The sequence below is a fragment of the Cyrtonyx montezumae genome, unplaced genomic scaffold, assembly GCF_038088225.1.
Source record: "Cyrtonyx montezumae isolate F1298 unplaced genomic scaffold, pur_monq_1.0 scaffold_6, whole genome shotgun sequence".
Lineage (NCBI taxonomy): Eukaryota > Metazoa > Chordata > Aves > Galliformes > Odontophoridae > Cyrtonyx > Cyrtonyx montezumae.
Window position 1 is genome coordinate 4,542,555 of NW_027072067.1, and position 15,936 is coordinate 4,558,490.

The 15,936-nt window shown below is 50.8% G+C and overlaps 1 protein-coding gene across 2 annotated transcripts in view; it reads right to left on the minus strand.

Annotated features, from left to right (window-relative positions):
- The window catches only part of NCKIPSD (NCK interacting protein with SH3 domain), a 30,880-nt gene continuing 14,944 nt past the window's right edge, over window positions 1–15,936 (minus strand). Inside the window, exons 5-13 of one of the 2 annotated variants that reach the window (XM_065749803.1) lie at window positions 14,773–15,386; window positions 12,070–12,240; window positions 11,296–11,382; window positions 10,264–10,402; window positions 5,388–5,468; window positions 4,033–4,161; window positions 2,478–2,570; window positions 1,170–1,342; window positions 1–670 (exon numbers count right to left, since the gene is read on the minus strand). In XM_065749803.1, coding sequence (XP_065605875.1) covers window positions 467–670; window positions 1,170–1,342; window positions 2,478–2,570; window positions 4,033–4,161; window positions 5,388–5,468; window positions 10,264–10,402; window positions 11,296–11,382; window positions 12,070–12,240; window positions 14,773–15,386 — 1,691 coding nt within the window. In that variant the 3' untranslated portion in view covers window positions 1–466. The remainder of the gene's footprint in view (window positions 671–1,169; window positions 1,343–2,477; window positions 2,571–4,032; window positions 4,162–5,387; window positions 5,469–10,263; window positions 10,403–11,295; window positions 11,383–12,069; window positions 12,241–14,772; window positions 15,387–15,936) is intronic. The other variant, XM_065749804.1, reaches the window with a different exon arrangement.

The following is a 15,936-nucleotide window of genomic DNA, read 5'->3' on the forward strand; positions in this document are numbered from 1 at the left end:
AGGCAGTGCTGCAGCGCATTGGCACGAGCAGCAGAAACAAAACAGATGTTACAAAAGCTTCTTCCAAGCACCAACGGACTCCACTTGGTCACTGCAGGGAGAGATGCACATGGGAAAGAAAGTGATGCTCTAAGGCAAAGGCCTTTCGCTTCGGGACCTTGGGACACCAGCGCAGCTAAACGCACCCCACCTGGCTGCTGAGTCCCTCTGGGCTCTGCCCTTCCTCTGGCTAAGTGCCTCCTGCTCAAGGAGCAAACCAAGCACCGGCACCCAGCCCTGCCCCCCCTGGAGCACCAGGCCCCAGGGCACCCCTCTGACACTCCTACAGGGCCAGTGAGCGCTGTCCAAACCTTAGGCCTCGCACACAGGAGGATAAGGTATGAGCTGTACTGGAAGGGAACGGGGAGAAAGTGTCAACAAGAGACGTCTTTGATCCAAGTGGTTCAAACTCGAGTCCGAGGCGCGGTTAGCTGGTACCAGGGGAGATTTCTGGGAACTCCTTATAGATCTCCAGGATGATCAGTTTGTCCATCTGGCACTGCTGCTCCTCCTCCTCCTCCCCCAGGATGCGCTGCAGGATGCCCTGCAGGTCAGAGAGGCGGTGCTGGTGCTGCAGATACGGTGTGGAGCGGATGATGGCGTGCATCAGAGACAGATACTCCATCCTCAGCTGCCAAGTGGGAGGGGAGAAAAAACAGGGCACAATGAAAGATTCAAAATGAGATAAACAAGAGTGCCAGCCTCCATTACAGCATGAGCACAGGAGCAGCTGCTGCTGCACGACCAGCCAGAGATGCACTGCTTTTCTGGAGGACTCATCATTAGCTATGGAGAACTGTGCTTTTCCCACAGCACCTCAATAATGCTCTTGATCTACTCTCAAACAGAAGCACATGCCCTGCCTTTAGCACTAATAAAACACAGGAGGTCCCTCCTTCTGCTACTCACAGAGGGGCCCTCTACCCAAAGGACCCTGTGCCCAGCAAAGCCTGGCAGACCTTCCTTCAAACACCTTCCTACTGCCATGTGCCAGGCAGGACAAATTCCTCCTCAAGCCCCTCAGACAGATTTCAGCACTCAGAAATGTTCTGCCCACCCTAGGACTCCACCACCAAGCCCCACAAACACCAATGCTCCCCTTCTCAGTGCCCGTGGCTTTGTGTGAGCACCTTATCTCCAGGGGACAGATCAGCAATCTGCCGCACCAGGATGTCTATCAGGACCATCATGTCTGTGTGGTAGAAGATGCTGGCTGTGTCCTTGCTGGCAAAGATGTCCTGCAGGAACTTCAGCACCGAGTGTGGTGGCTGAGGCTGATGCTTGAAGATACAAACTGGATCATCTGGGGAAGGCAGAGAGATCGTGGTAAGCCACACACTTCCTGCTGCCCACCTCCTCCATCTTCGGTGCCAACCCCTGCATTGTTCCCCACAGGTTTTGGGGAGGGGGCTGCCTCCACCTCAGCCAGTTGCTCCCTGCCCATGGCTAGCTTTTGTGCCAGCAGTCCCTAGTGCCCTGCACAAAGCCGTGTAATCAGGATGGCAGCTCTGCAGGGCGCCAAGCTGAGACCAAACTCATTAGCATTAGCATTAATCATTGTTTATGTTTCACCTAACATCCCAGGTGAAAGCTCATTAGCACATTACTTCCCCTCCTTGCTCTACAGCCACCACTCATTTTCTCCCTGGTTTATTAAGTCTGGTCCAACGACCCTTCTGAAAAGCCCACCAGAGCCTGCATCAGAAATAAGCTTTCACCATGGAGACCAGGCTAGGACTGTTCTGGAAGCAACAGAAGAAAACACCTCCAAGTTGAAATTACCCACTGTACCCTGTTTTCTACCAAAACATGGTCTTGCAGACCACAGAAGGCTATGGGGTACTGCAGGAGATGGGCACAAGAGAAGCATCTTCCTTTGGTTGTGGTCCTCCTACTCCTCAAAGTAAGGAAATCTCGTACGGAAAAAGCTAAACAAAGGCTTTAGGACAGGGCCAGACAGAAAAGCACTGAAATGCAGGCTGCCCTCAAACTGGTATAGCATGGAAACTGATTTGCAACCCCAAAGAGAACTCAGAAGCTTGAGTATGACGAGCTGCAAGCATCACTGGGTGAGTTATTTACCAGCAAATCAACAAAACAAATCTGAAGCAGCAGAGCCCCCTGTGCTCCAGAAGGTATCAGAAAGCACAATAGTGGCATGCAGCACAGGCAGAAATACCTGGCACTGCTCTGCCTGCAGCCATCTCCAGCTTTCTAACAATCTGCTGTGCACAAGCTCTACGCAATACAGCGGATTTCACTCCATGCCTGGAGCAGGCAGAAAGCTAACCCTCTGCTGGAGAGTCTGAAACACAGGAAGCTTCACTCCGAGCAGCAGTCAGCCTGAGCCAACAGCAGCCCTGGCACCCCCAGCTCTTATCCAGCACCACTCCCAGGAGCTGCACCCCCTGCCAGGCAGGTGACAGTGCTGCACTCACCTCCCCTGTTCAGCAGCAGCAGCAGCTTCTCTGTGAAAGTCTTGACATTGGAGTGCTTGCTTATTGTTGTCATGATCACGCTGTGTTCTGGAACTAGGGAAGAAACCTGCTCAGCACGTCCCTTTGTTTGCTGAAGGCAACAGTCACAAAACAAAAAAGGAAAGCAGCAGGGCTCCTACTTCACAGCATCGCTCTGGGGAGCTGCGGGATGCAGCCCATCAGGGCTAGGAAAGGTTTCAGGGTTTCACCCCTGGGGGCACTCAAGGCCAGGCTGGATGGACCCTAGGCAACGGATCTTGTGGTTGGCAACCCTGTCCGTGGCAGGGGTTGGAAGTGGGAGATCTTTAAGGTCCCCTCCAACCTAAGCCTTCCTATGACTCTATGAACATGTTTTAGCAGAGTTTTTGAAACGACTCTGCGCAATAAATGAATCTTGCAGGCAGAGAAGTAACGAGTCAACCCACTGATAAGCAATGTGAACATCATTTAACAGGTCCTTAGCAACAGAGAACAAATCACTCTCCCAGCTACCCCCCAGGCAGGCAATGATCCCCCAGAAACACACTGCCTGTCACACATTATTGCCCAGTTGTTGCGTACAGGAACCCTATGGGTAACTGCAGAAGTGTAATGAATGAAAGCAGCAGAGTCTGTACTTAATCAGCCTCTGTGCAATCAACTTTCACATGAAATTAGAAACTTTCAGACAAATTTTAATGAAGTGCAACTCATAATCAGTAAATTACTGGACATGTCCTGCTGATTTATCCTCCCCTTTCTCCACAAAGCTGCAGATGAGGTCATGAAGCAAAACAGCAGTAAATAATTAAACACAGTTGGAGCAATAGGAGGTTTGGCAGACTCACTCAAGGTTAACAAGAGGCAGGACCTGGCACTACTTTCCAGTCTTCCAACAAGCTTTGAAGCTCCCAGTCAGCCCCACAAGGAATGGGCAAATGTCCTTCTCTGGGGACTGGAGGCTTTGTCTGTTAAGGAGCTCAGCAGAGGAGGGAGGATTGACAGTGAGGGAAAGTTGGAGAGAGTGCAGCTCAGGCTAAGGATAATAGTTTCAACTCCAACATGTGAGCGTTGAGTAGGGTTCAAGAAGTGCAGCTGGGTAAGCAAAAGGTTTGTAAAGACCTTCATAAAGCAAAACACTTTCTTTCTGGATGGATACCGAGGAATGCCCACTGAAGCATGCTCCCTTCCAAATTAGCTGTGCCTACAAGTTTGCCATATACGTGTCCTGCAGCCCAGCAGTTGCTCTGGCTCAACCAGCTTGCATGTACACACAGAAATCCGCTGGACTTCATGGCTGCTGTGCTCCAGAAGGTCAGCTGGTTGGACATGGGCACTCAGGCTGACTTCCTCTCTAGAGTTTTGTACAGTATTTAAACAGATAAAAGCCCTTGTAGAAACACAGTGTGCTGCCAGAGGCTGAGGGAGCTGCACAGGTTATCGCAACACTGTCAAGTCCCAGTGAGATTCTGTATCCCCACTCTTCATCCCCTCACTACCCCAGACCACTGATATCCTGCTGAGGCACCTAACCAACCTGGAATGTGGAGATTGAAGGCCAGAAGGACGTTGATGAATAAGTCAGGGAGTTGGTCAGTGGTATCTGAGGGCAGCCCGTCCTCAATCACATCCAGCAAGAACTGCACAAACTGAGAGTTGAGATGTTCTGCAGAAGGATAAAGATGGCACTTACATCACTGGGAAAGTACACCAAGCAACAGGGGACCACGTGAGCCACTTCTCCACACTTTTAGGCTTAAAGCCACTACTAGAGTGCCAGCATTAGCCACCAGGAAATTAACAAATGCTTTTGTGCAGGAGACAAATGACTCAGAGAGTTACCCACAGTTCAGACAAATGCTGAATGTTCATTTCCCACTTGCTTTTTTTTTTTAATCATTTGAGTAAATAGAATGCCAAGTGGCTGTTCCAGCACCACTGCCACCAATGAAGGCTTCAGGTAGGAAGAGATTTGTATTCTTGACCACTGGTCTAATCCATCTATTTAAAAAAAAAAAAAGAGTAATCATCCAGATCATTAGTAATAACCCATTTTTCAATTTAGCTATTAAGAAAGCTCAGGAGCTCATGCAAATAAGTCCACCTGCTGGAAATAATTGCCAGGGTTATACGAGGAGAGAAAACCAGGAGATGTGGAGACTCGCTCCTCAGTCCCTGCTGCACCAGCTTAAACCTTGTACGTGGTTACTGGAGTGTTAAGGTGAAGCTGCTGAGGAGATAATAATAAAAATCTTCACTGCATTTCTAGGAAAACCAAACCCATAGCTTCCCAAATATTGGGAACGCAGCACGGCCGGGGAAGCAGCATGCAGAGAGCACTTTCTAGCTGAAGGCTGAAATGAAATTAAGTGTAAAACAGGCAGATCTGGAGCACTGTCTGCACTCCTCTCTTGACTGCGATACTCCTCGTCATGCCCACTCTCACAGAGAGTTTGAAATTCACAGGGCTGTGCCACCTCATTACGAGGGAGAGGCCACACTGTGCAGCTGATGGATTTAGTGGATACTCACGGAGTGACCTGGAGTCAGCATCAGAAAGAATATGTCTGAGGCAAATAAGAGGCGAGTGCTGTAGTGCAGGGCACCAGTAAAACAAAATATTTGGAGAAGTATGTTGCTGAGCCATAGTGCTGGGCAAACTGCTGCTTCTGCAGCATGGCATCAGTCCTCTCCTGCTCCAAGCCAGATTTGTGCTGCTCATTCTGAAAATCTGGCATCTCAGCTCAGTGTTTCCAGCAGGGAGACACCAGCAGTGAAAAGGAGAGCCTACTCTTACCTTGCTGACACTGAGCTTGCCCCAAGCTGTCCCCCAAAAGCTCCACCCCCAGATGTCCCACCACCAGCTCTGACACACGCACAGGCTGCTCTTACCATAATGATGATATGGAAGGGGCTCCCCCATGGAGAATATCATTGCCAGCACCAGGGCAGAGTAGCACATCTTCTGATGATCTGCAAGAGAAACCCAGAGCTCCTGATTCTTCTGAGGGTGTGGTGCACCACCCCCCAGCTGGTAAGTCACATATTTAATACAGACATCTCACATCAATTGTACTGCTCTTTGTATTTACTGAACTCTGAGGGTGCTTTCCCCTGTTTAAGCACACGCTTTCTGCACCGTGCATTTCTAGATTAATTTCAGAAATCATCACAACAAAATTCTCCATTTTTTTCCCCCCTCCAATTCGGAGGATGTGGGCAAACTCCACGTGAATAATTAAAAACCTCCCCTGCACAGTCCCAGGACACAGCCCATAGTTATGCAACTACTGAACCCAGAAAAAGCATCCATCTGGCCACCTTGAAGTGCTGCCTGTTCCAACCACCACCGCCCCCAGAGCGCCGTGCTGCTCATTACCACCTCTGCTCTGCTCCACTTCTGCTACCTCAGCTCTGCTGGGGAGATGGAAAGTCTCTGGGGAGACCAGAGACCTGCTCAGGGCTCTGGCTGTGCCCCTGCCCACTGCCCAGGCCACACGCACCTCCACCACCAACACATCCCACTGGTCCAATGCCAATGGTGCTGGCAGCAGCTCCAAGTGAATATTCCACAGCTGCTGCCTTCCCTGAACGGAATATACATTGGATGCACCTCAGTAGATATTTGCAGGGAAACAAAAATCGCAGAATGTGATCCGTGTGATAATAAAATGCAGCCTCTGCCCAGAGCAGTGAAGCTGAAGAAAAAGGTCCCTTCCATGCACGATGCTTCCCTGGTCCCAGTTCCCCCTCCAACCCAGAAAGACCTCTCAGTGCACAAATCAATCCGTTTCTAAGCACTAGCAAGCTCAATTTGATTTTGACCACTCAGGCTGGTGCCTTCATCATTCCTAATGCTCCTGGAGTTGGCCAAAGGACTTGCAGCAATTGGCAGCTTGCAGATTTCCTCTTAGCACAAGGGAAGAAATGCTAGAGAATCATTTCAGCCCAATAACCCTGAGAATCCATCTCCAACAGCAGAGGCTCTATAACCAAAGAGCACGCAGACTTTGTCAAAGCTCCACAAGATGCCTGAGCTTTGAAGCAGCAAACACTTGGGTGAAAACATATCATCTGGGGCTCAGCCTATAAAACATATATAAACTATACAAGATTATGAGTTTGTATGAGAGCAGCCTAGACAGTGTGGCAGCAAAGGAAAGCTGGAAACCGCTGTCAGCTCCTGTTAAACAGAGAGGGAGGACACTGAGTCACTTACATCTAATTCATTCTTATCTAAGGAGCTCACAGCTATAAGGTGTCAGAGATGCCAAAGCTCGCTGTCATAGGAAAAGGATCTGACAGCAGCAATGGGTACCTGTGCAGCCAGAGCTGACAGGCAGAGCTGCTTCCAGGCACCACCATGGACACGTTCCACGTCTGCTGGGCTGTTTTCCTAACTGTTCATTACAAGACCTCTTCACTTTTTCATCCCAGGCACCAGGAGCTGGTTAACAGAGGCAGGGTGAGGCAGAAGGTAGATACGGGGAGCTGCTGTGTCTGTGTTCTCAACAAGGCTTTTGCAAACAAAACTTTTTTCTCTCTGTGTGAGGAGCAATGAAACAATGGATCTGAGAACCAGAAGCCAGCGCCAAACATGCGGTTGTAGCAAACACAGAGGAAGAGATTGATTAGACACGGGATGGGGGAGGAGGGTGGTTACACATGTCCCTGCTCCATCTGCCATGGACTGATGTCCATTTGTGGCAGCGGATGGCAGGCTCCACTGCTACGGATGCTGGATGTGAGGTTGCTGAGAAGTCAGAAAGCTGAGTTCCCTAACGTGAAGAACAGAGCCACTGCCAGCCAAAGCATGGCATTTTGTCTTCTTCCAGAGCAGCACCGGTGGCAGCAAGTGAATAAATAGCATTCAGACAGCTCTCCTGAAGCACAGGGACTTGTGACATCAGACTGGTGTCACTCAAGAGGCCATGAAGGACAGAAGAGACGTGGCTGTTTGCTCACCAGCCCGTGCTCCCTCAACACTGGTAGAAGGGCTGCTATTCTGTCTGACAGGGATTTCTCAGAGGCCACCAAAGACCTTGCTTTCCACCTCCAAATGCAGCAGGGCAAAGCCAGGGCACCGGGAACAGACACAGCTGTCTACAACTCGAGTAAAGAGGGCCTGGCAGCTGACTTGCACGTACACTGAGCTGCAACAGGGGAGAAAGTCACAATTACAGAGTGGATTATCCCCGTCTGTTTTCTTTGGAATTGTTCTGGCTAATTCTGCCTCGCTGTGCCTTATTATAAGCTCTTCTAATGCTGATAGATGTGCAGGCCAGCCGCATCAGAGAGAAGTGGCCATCCAGAAGCAATAAGACCCAAGCATCTGGCAGCAGAACTGGCCAGCAGCCAACACGCCTGCCTCAGCCCCAGGGTAAAGCTCCTTCTCATCAAAGGCACCCAGCATCCAGGCACAGAGCTTCGGCCTCGGCTGCTCAGTAACGAGCCAGGAGGGATCCTGAGGAGCTGTGCAGCGGTCCCCAGCGGCCTTGTGCTGGCACCGATTGCTCTGGCCCCTGCCATCCACTGAAGGGATTAGCTAGTGCATGGCATGTCACGGATCAGCTGCTATTCCCCAAGTTCCTAGTACCAAAATAAGCTCAAGTCGTTCCAGTGCTGAAGGTCACGTTTTCACGCAAGGCGCTGCTTGCCACTTGGCAATGGGACATGAAGCAGTAAGCACCAGGATGGCAGGAGGGAACTACTGATGCCCTAAGCCACTTCTGAAGGACAGACGTGTCTGGGTCAAGGATGGTTACCTCTCTGTAGCCCTACTGGGAAGGCCAGGAGGACTGCATGCTGCACAGATGGAATGCTTGCAAGAGCTTGCTGCAAGCTTAGCATGAGGAAGGGAGCACAGCATCAAGACGTGGCTTTGGGAGGCTCCTGTAGGCAAAGGAAGGGCAGCCTTTAACCCTTTAACTGTACTGCCTAAGTGTTACAGAACAGAAGGCAAAAAGCATCTCACTTGAGAAAAAAATAAGGAAAGAAGGGACATCACAGCTGCCAGTCCAGGGGATGCAGCAGAGCTACTTTCCAGCCACGCCTGCTGGGGTGCTGTTAGGTCCCCAAAGCAGAGACGTGGTCTGGTTCAGCAGAAATGCTACGTGGAGATCAGCAAAGATGTGCAGAAGTCCCCTCTGTCAGAGCTCGATGCTCCACAGGCTGAGTTAGCTGAGCTGCTCGGGATGATGCAGCCCCTGGAAAGCACCCAGGACAGCAATGCAGTGACCAGCTGGGGCATGGCAAGCAGTCTGAGAACCTGGGATCAGCCTACCCCGCCTGCACGAGGGCAGCTTGCAGGACAGAGCAGAAGGCTGAAGCCAGCTTCAGCGTGGCACAGGATAACCTTTACCTGGAGACAATCTTTATGAATTAGTGACAGACGCATAACAAAGTTTATTTTTGGCAGCACAAAAATCAGGAATAATGCTGTCCTAGATGCACATAGTTCTAACCAAGTCCTATTTGCTTCTCAGGCAGAAAAGAGTAGTGTAGAGAAGAGGCTTCTCATGCATACCCAGGGAAAAAACACCAACAATGTGACAGGCTCACTGATATAATTGATATGCTGTGCTCACACAAAGAGAAAGCTAAGCCAACATAGGCATAATGATCTCAGTCCCTTTCCACGCTAACCCAATGGGCACTGTGCTTCTCAGTCACACTCCATCCATTAAATGCCCACACTGCAAAGCAAAGGTGATACAAAGCCTGGAGCAGGCTTGGCTCCCAACCCACAGCCCTATCCAAGCACCAGATCAGCCCCATTGCTCCTGTCCACAGCACAGATGCTTGACACAGGCTGCAGCAGCACGCTGGGGACAGGGACATCTATTATGCACATCCAGGGCTGTCTTCTTGGGCGCTTACTTGGCTCAAAAGCAATGGATATGACAGTCCCTGTTCTGAGCAGAAATATCCTACAGTCTCATCACCAAATTACGCTTCTCCAAGGCTCCACAACACCCACAGCAAACCAGCATTACACAGATTGCAATCAGGGGACAGGCAGCAAGACTCCAAACGTTCACATTCTGACATCATCCAAATGGTCACTCAGCAGCTACTTCAGTTGAGAGCTGCAATTAGAACGACACAATGCATTCCCAGTATCTGTTTGGGAAGAAGATATTGAACACGTCCAGCCCAAAGGACAGGAAGGACATTTCTGTTAACAGTAGGGACAGGTCATTCTGAACACAGACAGCAGGAGCACAAACAGGAGGAACACGACAGCAAAGCCTGGGTATGGAAGGCAAAGAGCTAAGGAAAGCAGGTCTGTGGCAGCTCTGCAACTTTGTAAACAGCACGACCACCCCTCCTGCTACACAGGCAGAGAGGAGGTAATTTCCTTTGATGCAACACACATCTCATCCTTCACCAAGAAACACCTCCAAGATGTGGTACAGAACGTGCAGAAAAATCGCCAGTAAGGGGCTGCAGAGATCTGTAAGTGCCTCCTGTCAGCATCACAAAGCCAACTGGAACAGCTCAAATTGCGCTTTAAGACCTCTCCAAGCAGTGACTCAGATCACCAGTGGCACGTTCAAGAACTGGAGGGCCTTGCACCACTGGACTGAAACATCCTCTCCCATGCATTTTCCATTTACAGCTGTAATAACCCGAGCAACTGTGAGAACAGGCATCCATGTCCCCAGAGCACACAGAGCAGTCAAGCAGTGACAGGCCACTACGGCTACTGTAATCCATCTCCTGGGAAGATGTCCCCAGTGACCCGAGGACAGCGGCCCCAGCTCACCTTGCGTGTGAGTCTGCATGTCCCGCGCCAGCTCCATCGGCAGCACCGAGTTTACAAGCGTGGAGATGATGGCAGCATCCAGGTTGCACATGGCTCCGAAGCACTTGAGCAGCAGCAGCCTCAGAGGCACCCTGTGTTCCTGCAAAAACAGTGTATTAGATCAAGTGGTGCCCTGGATGAAGGCTCACTCTAAGGTGAGAGACGTACCTGGTAGAAGCTCCTGCTGCTGGGAAAGCTGCAGACCCTCCTAGAGTAACAGTAACCCCAGCAGCTCTACTGCCTTTTCAGCAGTGTCACAGGAGTCCTTTCCAGGTGCCATTCAGAACTGGGCTGGTGCAGGTTGTGGCCTGCTGCCCACTGCTCTCAGATACACGACAGCGCCCAGCGCTGAGCTCTGGGTTCAGACACAGAAATGAAAGCTGAATGCAACCAGGCCGGTTGTGCTGTAGCTGGGGACTCAGGGACAGGATGGGGAAAAGCCTCCAACCCCCACAGCATCCTACAACAGCCAGGTCCAAGAAGAAGCAGAGCAAAGCAACACCGCACAGGCACTGAAGGCAAAACTTCCACTTCTTCCTCTGAATAATGATTTCCTTCCTCACTCCCGAGGCTTCTACTCACAACCTACTTTCCGAAGCAAAGCTATTTACTAATGCACTGGAGTGCATCAATTAAAAGAGGAGCAGTCCCAGCCTGTCAGCTTACCCAAGGCATCCTCAGGAATTCTTCCTCTACACATTATAGATGCTGATTTTGTTCCTCAATGGAGCTATCAAAAGCAGCAAGCTTTACCCTTCCCACTGCTAGCTACTGCTTCAGAGTCTGTAGCATTCTCTGCTCTTCCATGCAGTTTGTATGCAGAACACGGCACTTCCCAGCACTCAAAAGGGGCATGCTACAACTGCACTGCATTCCCAGAACTGCCCTATCCAGAGGGAACACGTAACATATATTCATCACATAAACCTGCTCTTTAGCACCTTCAGGGAAACCTCAAAAAGAAGAGAAATGCAACTCATGCTGCCACCTTACCATCTGATAATACGCCACCAGGGACAGGATGGATTCAAATTCATTCTTCTTGCACATTTTCTTGCAAACTTCTGGGTCTGCATCTGTCTGGAAGCAGGAATAGACAGGTCAACTCGTGTTACGTCACAGCAGTAAGGTGGCTCCTGCAGACAGCTCCAGGGAGGCCAGCTGCTTGGTGGCTTCAGCAGCCCCAGCCCAACTATCTTCCAAGGACAATGAAGAAACAGCTCAAGAACTGCCACAGTGAGGAATGCTCTGCCATACAGCATGTCTTAGGCTGAAAGCATCTAGAAACCCATGACCTGAGCAGTATCTCAGTGAGAACAGCTTACGTATGGCAGTTCCACTTTTCCCATATTGAGAAGTATTGTACCTCCACCCTCTGACCCCCACTAAACCAGGAGGAAATGGTTGTACCAATCCACCCCTGCCTTGCCCTGCTGGCCTCACAGCAAGAAGAGAGGCTGTGTGTTAAAGAGACAATGGCATTTATTACACATAAAATAAATCCGTCCTGCTTACATTGGAACTGGTGAAGAGTAATGGGAAATACCACAGCCACCGTAAATAACAGTTCTGTAATTCCTTAAGAGCTTTGCAGAGTGGAGCAGAAGGATCACAGGCTTCCCACAAACAGTAAGGGATACACAAGAAACCTCCGCCCTTTGAAACACCAAATCTGACAGCAATGCAAGGAAGGAGACAGCCAGAAAACAGGAACTTCACCAGTGCAGCACTGCTGTGCTGTGCCTACAGTGAGGGGAGCTGGCTCACCAGGATGCGAAGCAGCTCCTCCAGGTAGCAGCAGATAACGTTCTCATCCTCGTAGAGCGCCCAGCTGCGCTGCTGAGCATCATCCTTGTGCCGGGCCAGGTCTGCAAAGATCACCTCCAACCGCTGCTCGTCGTGACAGATCTGTCCTGAGGGCAGCCCCGAGCTCAGGTCCTGCAGGACAGCAGAACTGTGGTTACTGGGGTCCTGGCAGCTGGCTGTTGCTCCACGCAGTCTTTGCAGCCGACCTCATTCAGTCAAGAGCTGGCAGCAAAGACACGGCCATTATTTCAGCTTTTATACTTGCTGAGCCTCTACTCCCCCTCCTTTCCTTGCACAGACAAGTGCAGTGAATGATCAAATTGGACTCCTGCCCTCAAAAATAGGTGCCAGGACTGGTACGCAGTCGAAGTCTTTAAATCCAAGCTGTCACCACCCTGTTGGAGCTCTGGCTGGCTTCTGAGGATGCTAAAGAACCCAAGAAGCCTCACTCAAACAAGCTGCACCCCTTCTTGCGTACCGCTTGTCATCACCTAAAGCCAACGCTCCCAAAGCCATAGGAACTTGCACCCAAGTTTTTTCTGGATCACACAATTGCAGCCATTGACACAGGGCAGCACAGCCAGGGCTGTGCCAAGCGAAGGGGCACGCAGCCTTCTGCACATCAGGAACCCCACGGCCTTCTGGGGAGAACGGCTCCGAGTTTATTAACTGCAATGTTTCATCTGCTTTATTAGAGCCAGGATTGCTGGTAATTTGCTTTGTGGTATTTGGGGTGTGAACTAATTAAGACCTTGATTCAGTGGTTCAATTATATAATTAAAGCATTCTTGTCGGGGCTGCTCATTACATAACATTTGCTGAGCAGATAACGAAGGCAGGAAGGCACAGTTGAGATTTAACAGCAGACCCTGCCTGTATGACACCATGGGGAGCTGCGGGTGGCCAGAGCTCCCTCAGAAGGAAAGAGAAACCCTGGAGAAGCATTTGTGGCTTCAAGTACAGCCAAACTCGAGAACAAAGTGGAAGAGAGAGTGCGATGCTACCCCAGGCTCTTCTCTCCCTCCCCTCCCACCTTTAGGAAAGCACCTGGCAGATGAGGAGCAGTGTAAGTAAAAAGGAAATGGCACGGCACTTCCACCTTCAGAGTGCACTGGGAATAAGAGCAAGGTAATGGATTCTGAGATTGATTCAGTAAACCAGTGATCTGACTTCAAATTAGGACTGGAACAAGAGCAGGAGGGATGCAACTAATTAAAGACTGCAGGATAGGAGGTTGAAGCAGGTACAGTATCTGCTGTAAGCAGAGCCAAGTTTGAATCAAGGGCGATATCTCACTGATGGAAAAGAAAAAAGGAAAAAACAACCTTGAAAAAAATGTGCAGAAGAAGCAACAGCCAATATTTGCATGGCGTGGGGTGCAGGGGGATTTCAGAAGTTACAAACAAAAGACAAAGCGCCCTTGACCTAGAACAGACGACTCAGCAACAATTCTGCATGGGAACCCCAGAGACGATGGAATGATTTGGTACAACGACAGCACAAAGTCCGCAGTAACAACCTGTGCCATTACACGATGCTCACAGAGCCAGGCACGTTCAGTGACACAACTGAACAACTACTGCACGAAGCACTCCTTTATCTCCCCCCTCGTGTGACTGTAACAGAGGAAGGAGGGGCATGTGATCATTTGGTACAAGGCTTACAACAAGGCCAAGATAATTCTCCTCCTGCAGTGGATGAAAGAAACACTCTTTACTCTTTGGTGGTTGAAAAGAAGCAAACAGAGCTCAGTGTGTTGGAGAATAACAGAATCTCCCTGGAAAAAAAACAGTCCTCTTTGTTTTGATGAAGGACCAAGCCAGGCAATGCAGGCTTTGGGTGCTCCGCAGTCAAGAAAGAATACCTGCAGATGTGCACTGCACATCGGCATGCTGAAGAGTACGTGCAGCACAGTAGAAGAAAATGCCTTACTTTATAAAGTGCTTTTATTAAATGGCACATGTTGCTAAGGCTCCATTTTCTGCAGCTTCTATTTGTAGCACTCAAAGCAGAAAACACCTTGTGAAAAAGTCACCATCGATTTCTTTCTGATTTTACACCACCACAATGGCTCTCCGTGAGCTTTCACAGCTATGGCCAATGCCACGTGTCAGGGAAAAAAGAAGCAAGGAGAGCAAGCCTGCTGATTTGCTTCAGTCCCAATCCATCTTTCTGCCACAGCCATGAGCTGGAACAGTTCTCCTTCCCCTTTGTGCTTCCACACAGGTAGAGCTAATTCATTTTACATATCAACGTGTCCTCTCTAGGTTCTTCCCCACTCTTTGATGGCAAGCTCCTTGCCCTTCTATTAATTTCCTTTTTAAATCTCTCTCGGGTTCTTTAATAGCTCTTTGCATCCCTTACTAGATGACCATAGTGGTCCTTCCAACCTTAATGCCTCCACGAGGCATGGTGGTGATGGGCTGATGGCTGCACTAGATGCTGAGCAGACTTTCCAACAATTATGTTCCTACCATTCAAGTTTGCATGGATTAACAACAACCCTGAGCCCTCGGCCTCTAGCTGTTTACCCCCAGCCAGCACCTTCCCTCTGCCATCTTCCTGCACCTCCCATCCCAAACATCAGGAGGGAACTCGTGTTGTGCTCACTGTGCTACCCAGGCCCTCGGCAGCACCCAGCCAGCAGAGCCCTGCACGCATTACCTTGCTCTCCACCACAGAGATGAGGATCTGCTCCATGATGCTGCTGGTCGCTGGGACCAAGGTCTGGATGTGGCCGATGACCACGCCAATGGCCACGCGGGACAGCTCGTAGCTGAGGTGGGTGTTCCTGCGCACCAACTCAATCAGTTCAGCCCCTATGGTCTTGGGGACAGCTGCCACCAGCCCACTGGGCTCCGGTGGCACCGCCTCCCCCGCGGCCGCCTTCTTATCTTCGAGACAGAGAGAGCTGAACGCATCCAGGTTCGTGGCAGCTGCTGGGGCAGCTTTCTTGCCCTGCAGAGTCTTCTCCCCATCTGCAGCATGGGGCCTTAGGGCCCCCACTTCGGACGGCGGCGCCGGGGCAGCCCGCTTGGCCTGGGGAGATTTGCTAGCCCCGTCCTTCGGGGAAGCCGCGTAGCGGGAGTGGGCCGCGGAGCCGCTGTCCAGGTTCCGCGTGATGGTGGTGTGCACGCTGCGGCTGGGCACGGGCGGAGGCGTGGCGGCAGGGCTGGAGGCGGCGTCCGAGGCGGAGGAAGGGCTGTACAGGGTGTCCAGGGACGTGGTGCTCACCGAGGAGGCGCTGGAAGCTGACCCGGGGATGATTTCAACAGCGCCTGAAAGGGAACGATTAAAATGCCTTAGCAACAGCATCAAAGAGAAAAAGAACAAACAAATTGCTACGGCGCGGTCCATTAAAAGGCTCATTGTGCATGCACCAGAGCAGCTTAACTCCTCTTCCTGCCTCACTTATCTCAAAGCAAAATTGTACCGAGTTCCCTCCGGAGCATTCCCACACAATCACCTCTTTAGAAGGGGAAAACTGCTCTGTTGAGATGAATATCCTTCAAAGGGCTTAGTGTTCCACACCGGGGATGGGAGGAAGAAACAGGACTAAGGACGGAAGCCTTTTCCCCATGGCACAGCAAGGGCCTTTCTCCTGCACTCAGGATATGAGCCATCGCTTTGAATACCACTGCCTGCAGGACCCGTGCTGGCACAGGGAGCTGCCAGCATCTCCCTCCTGCCCAGACCTCTCCCTGTGGCACCGACTGCACACAGCAGCCAGCACTGAGCAGGGAAATGTTTGGCTGACGTGCATCTGCAGTCCCTCCTTCTCAGCACTCCTGAGCATTAGCTCACAGCCCCACTGGCACATGCTGCTAT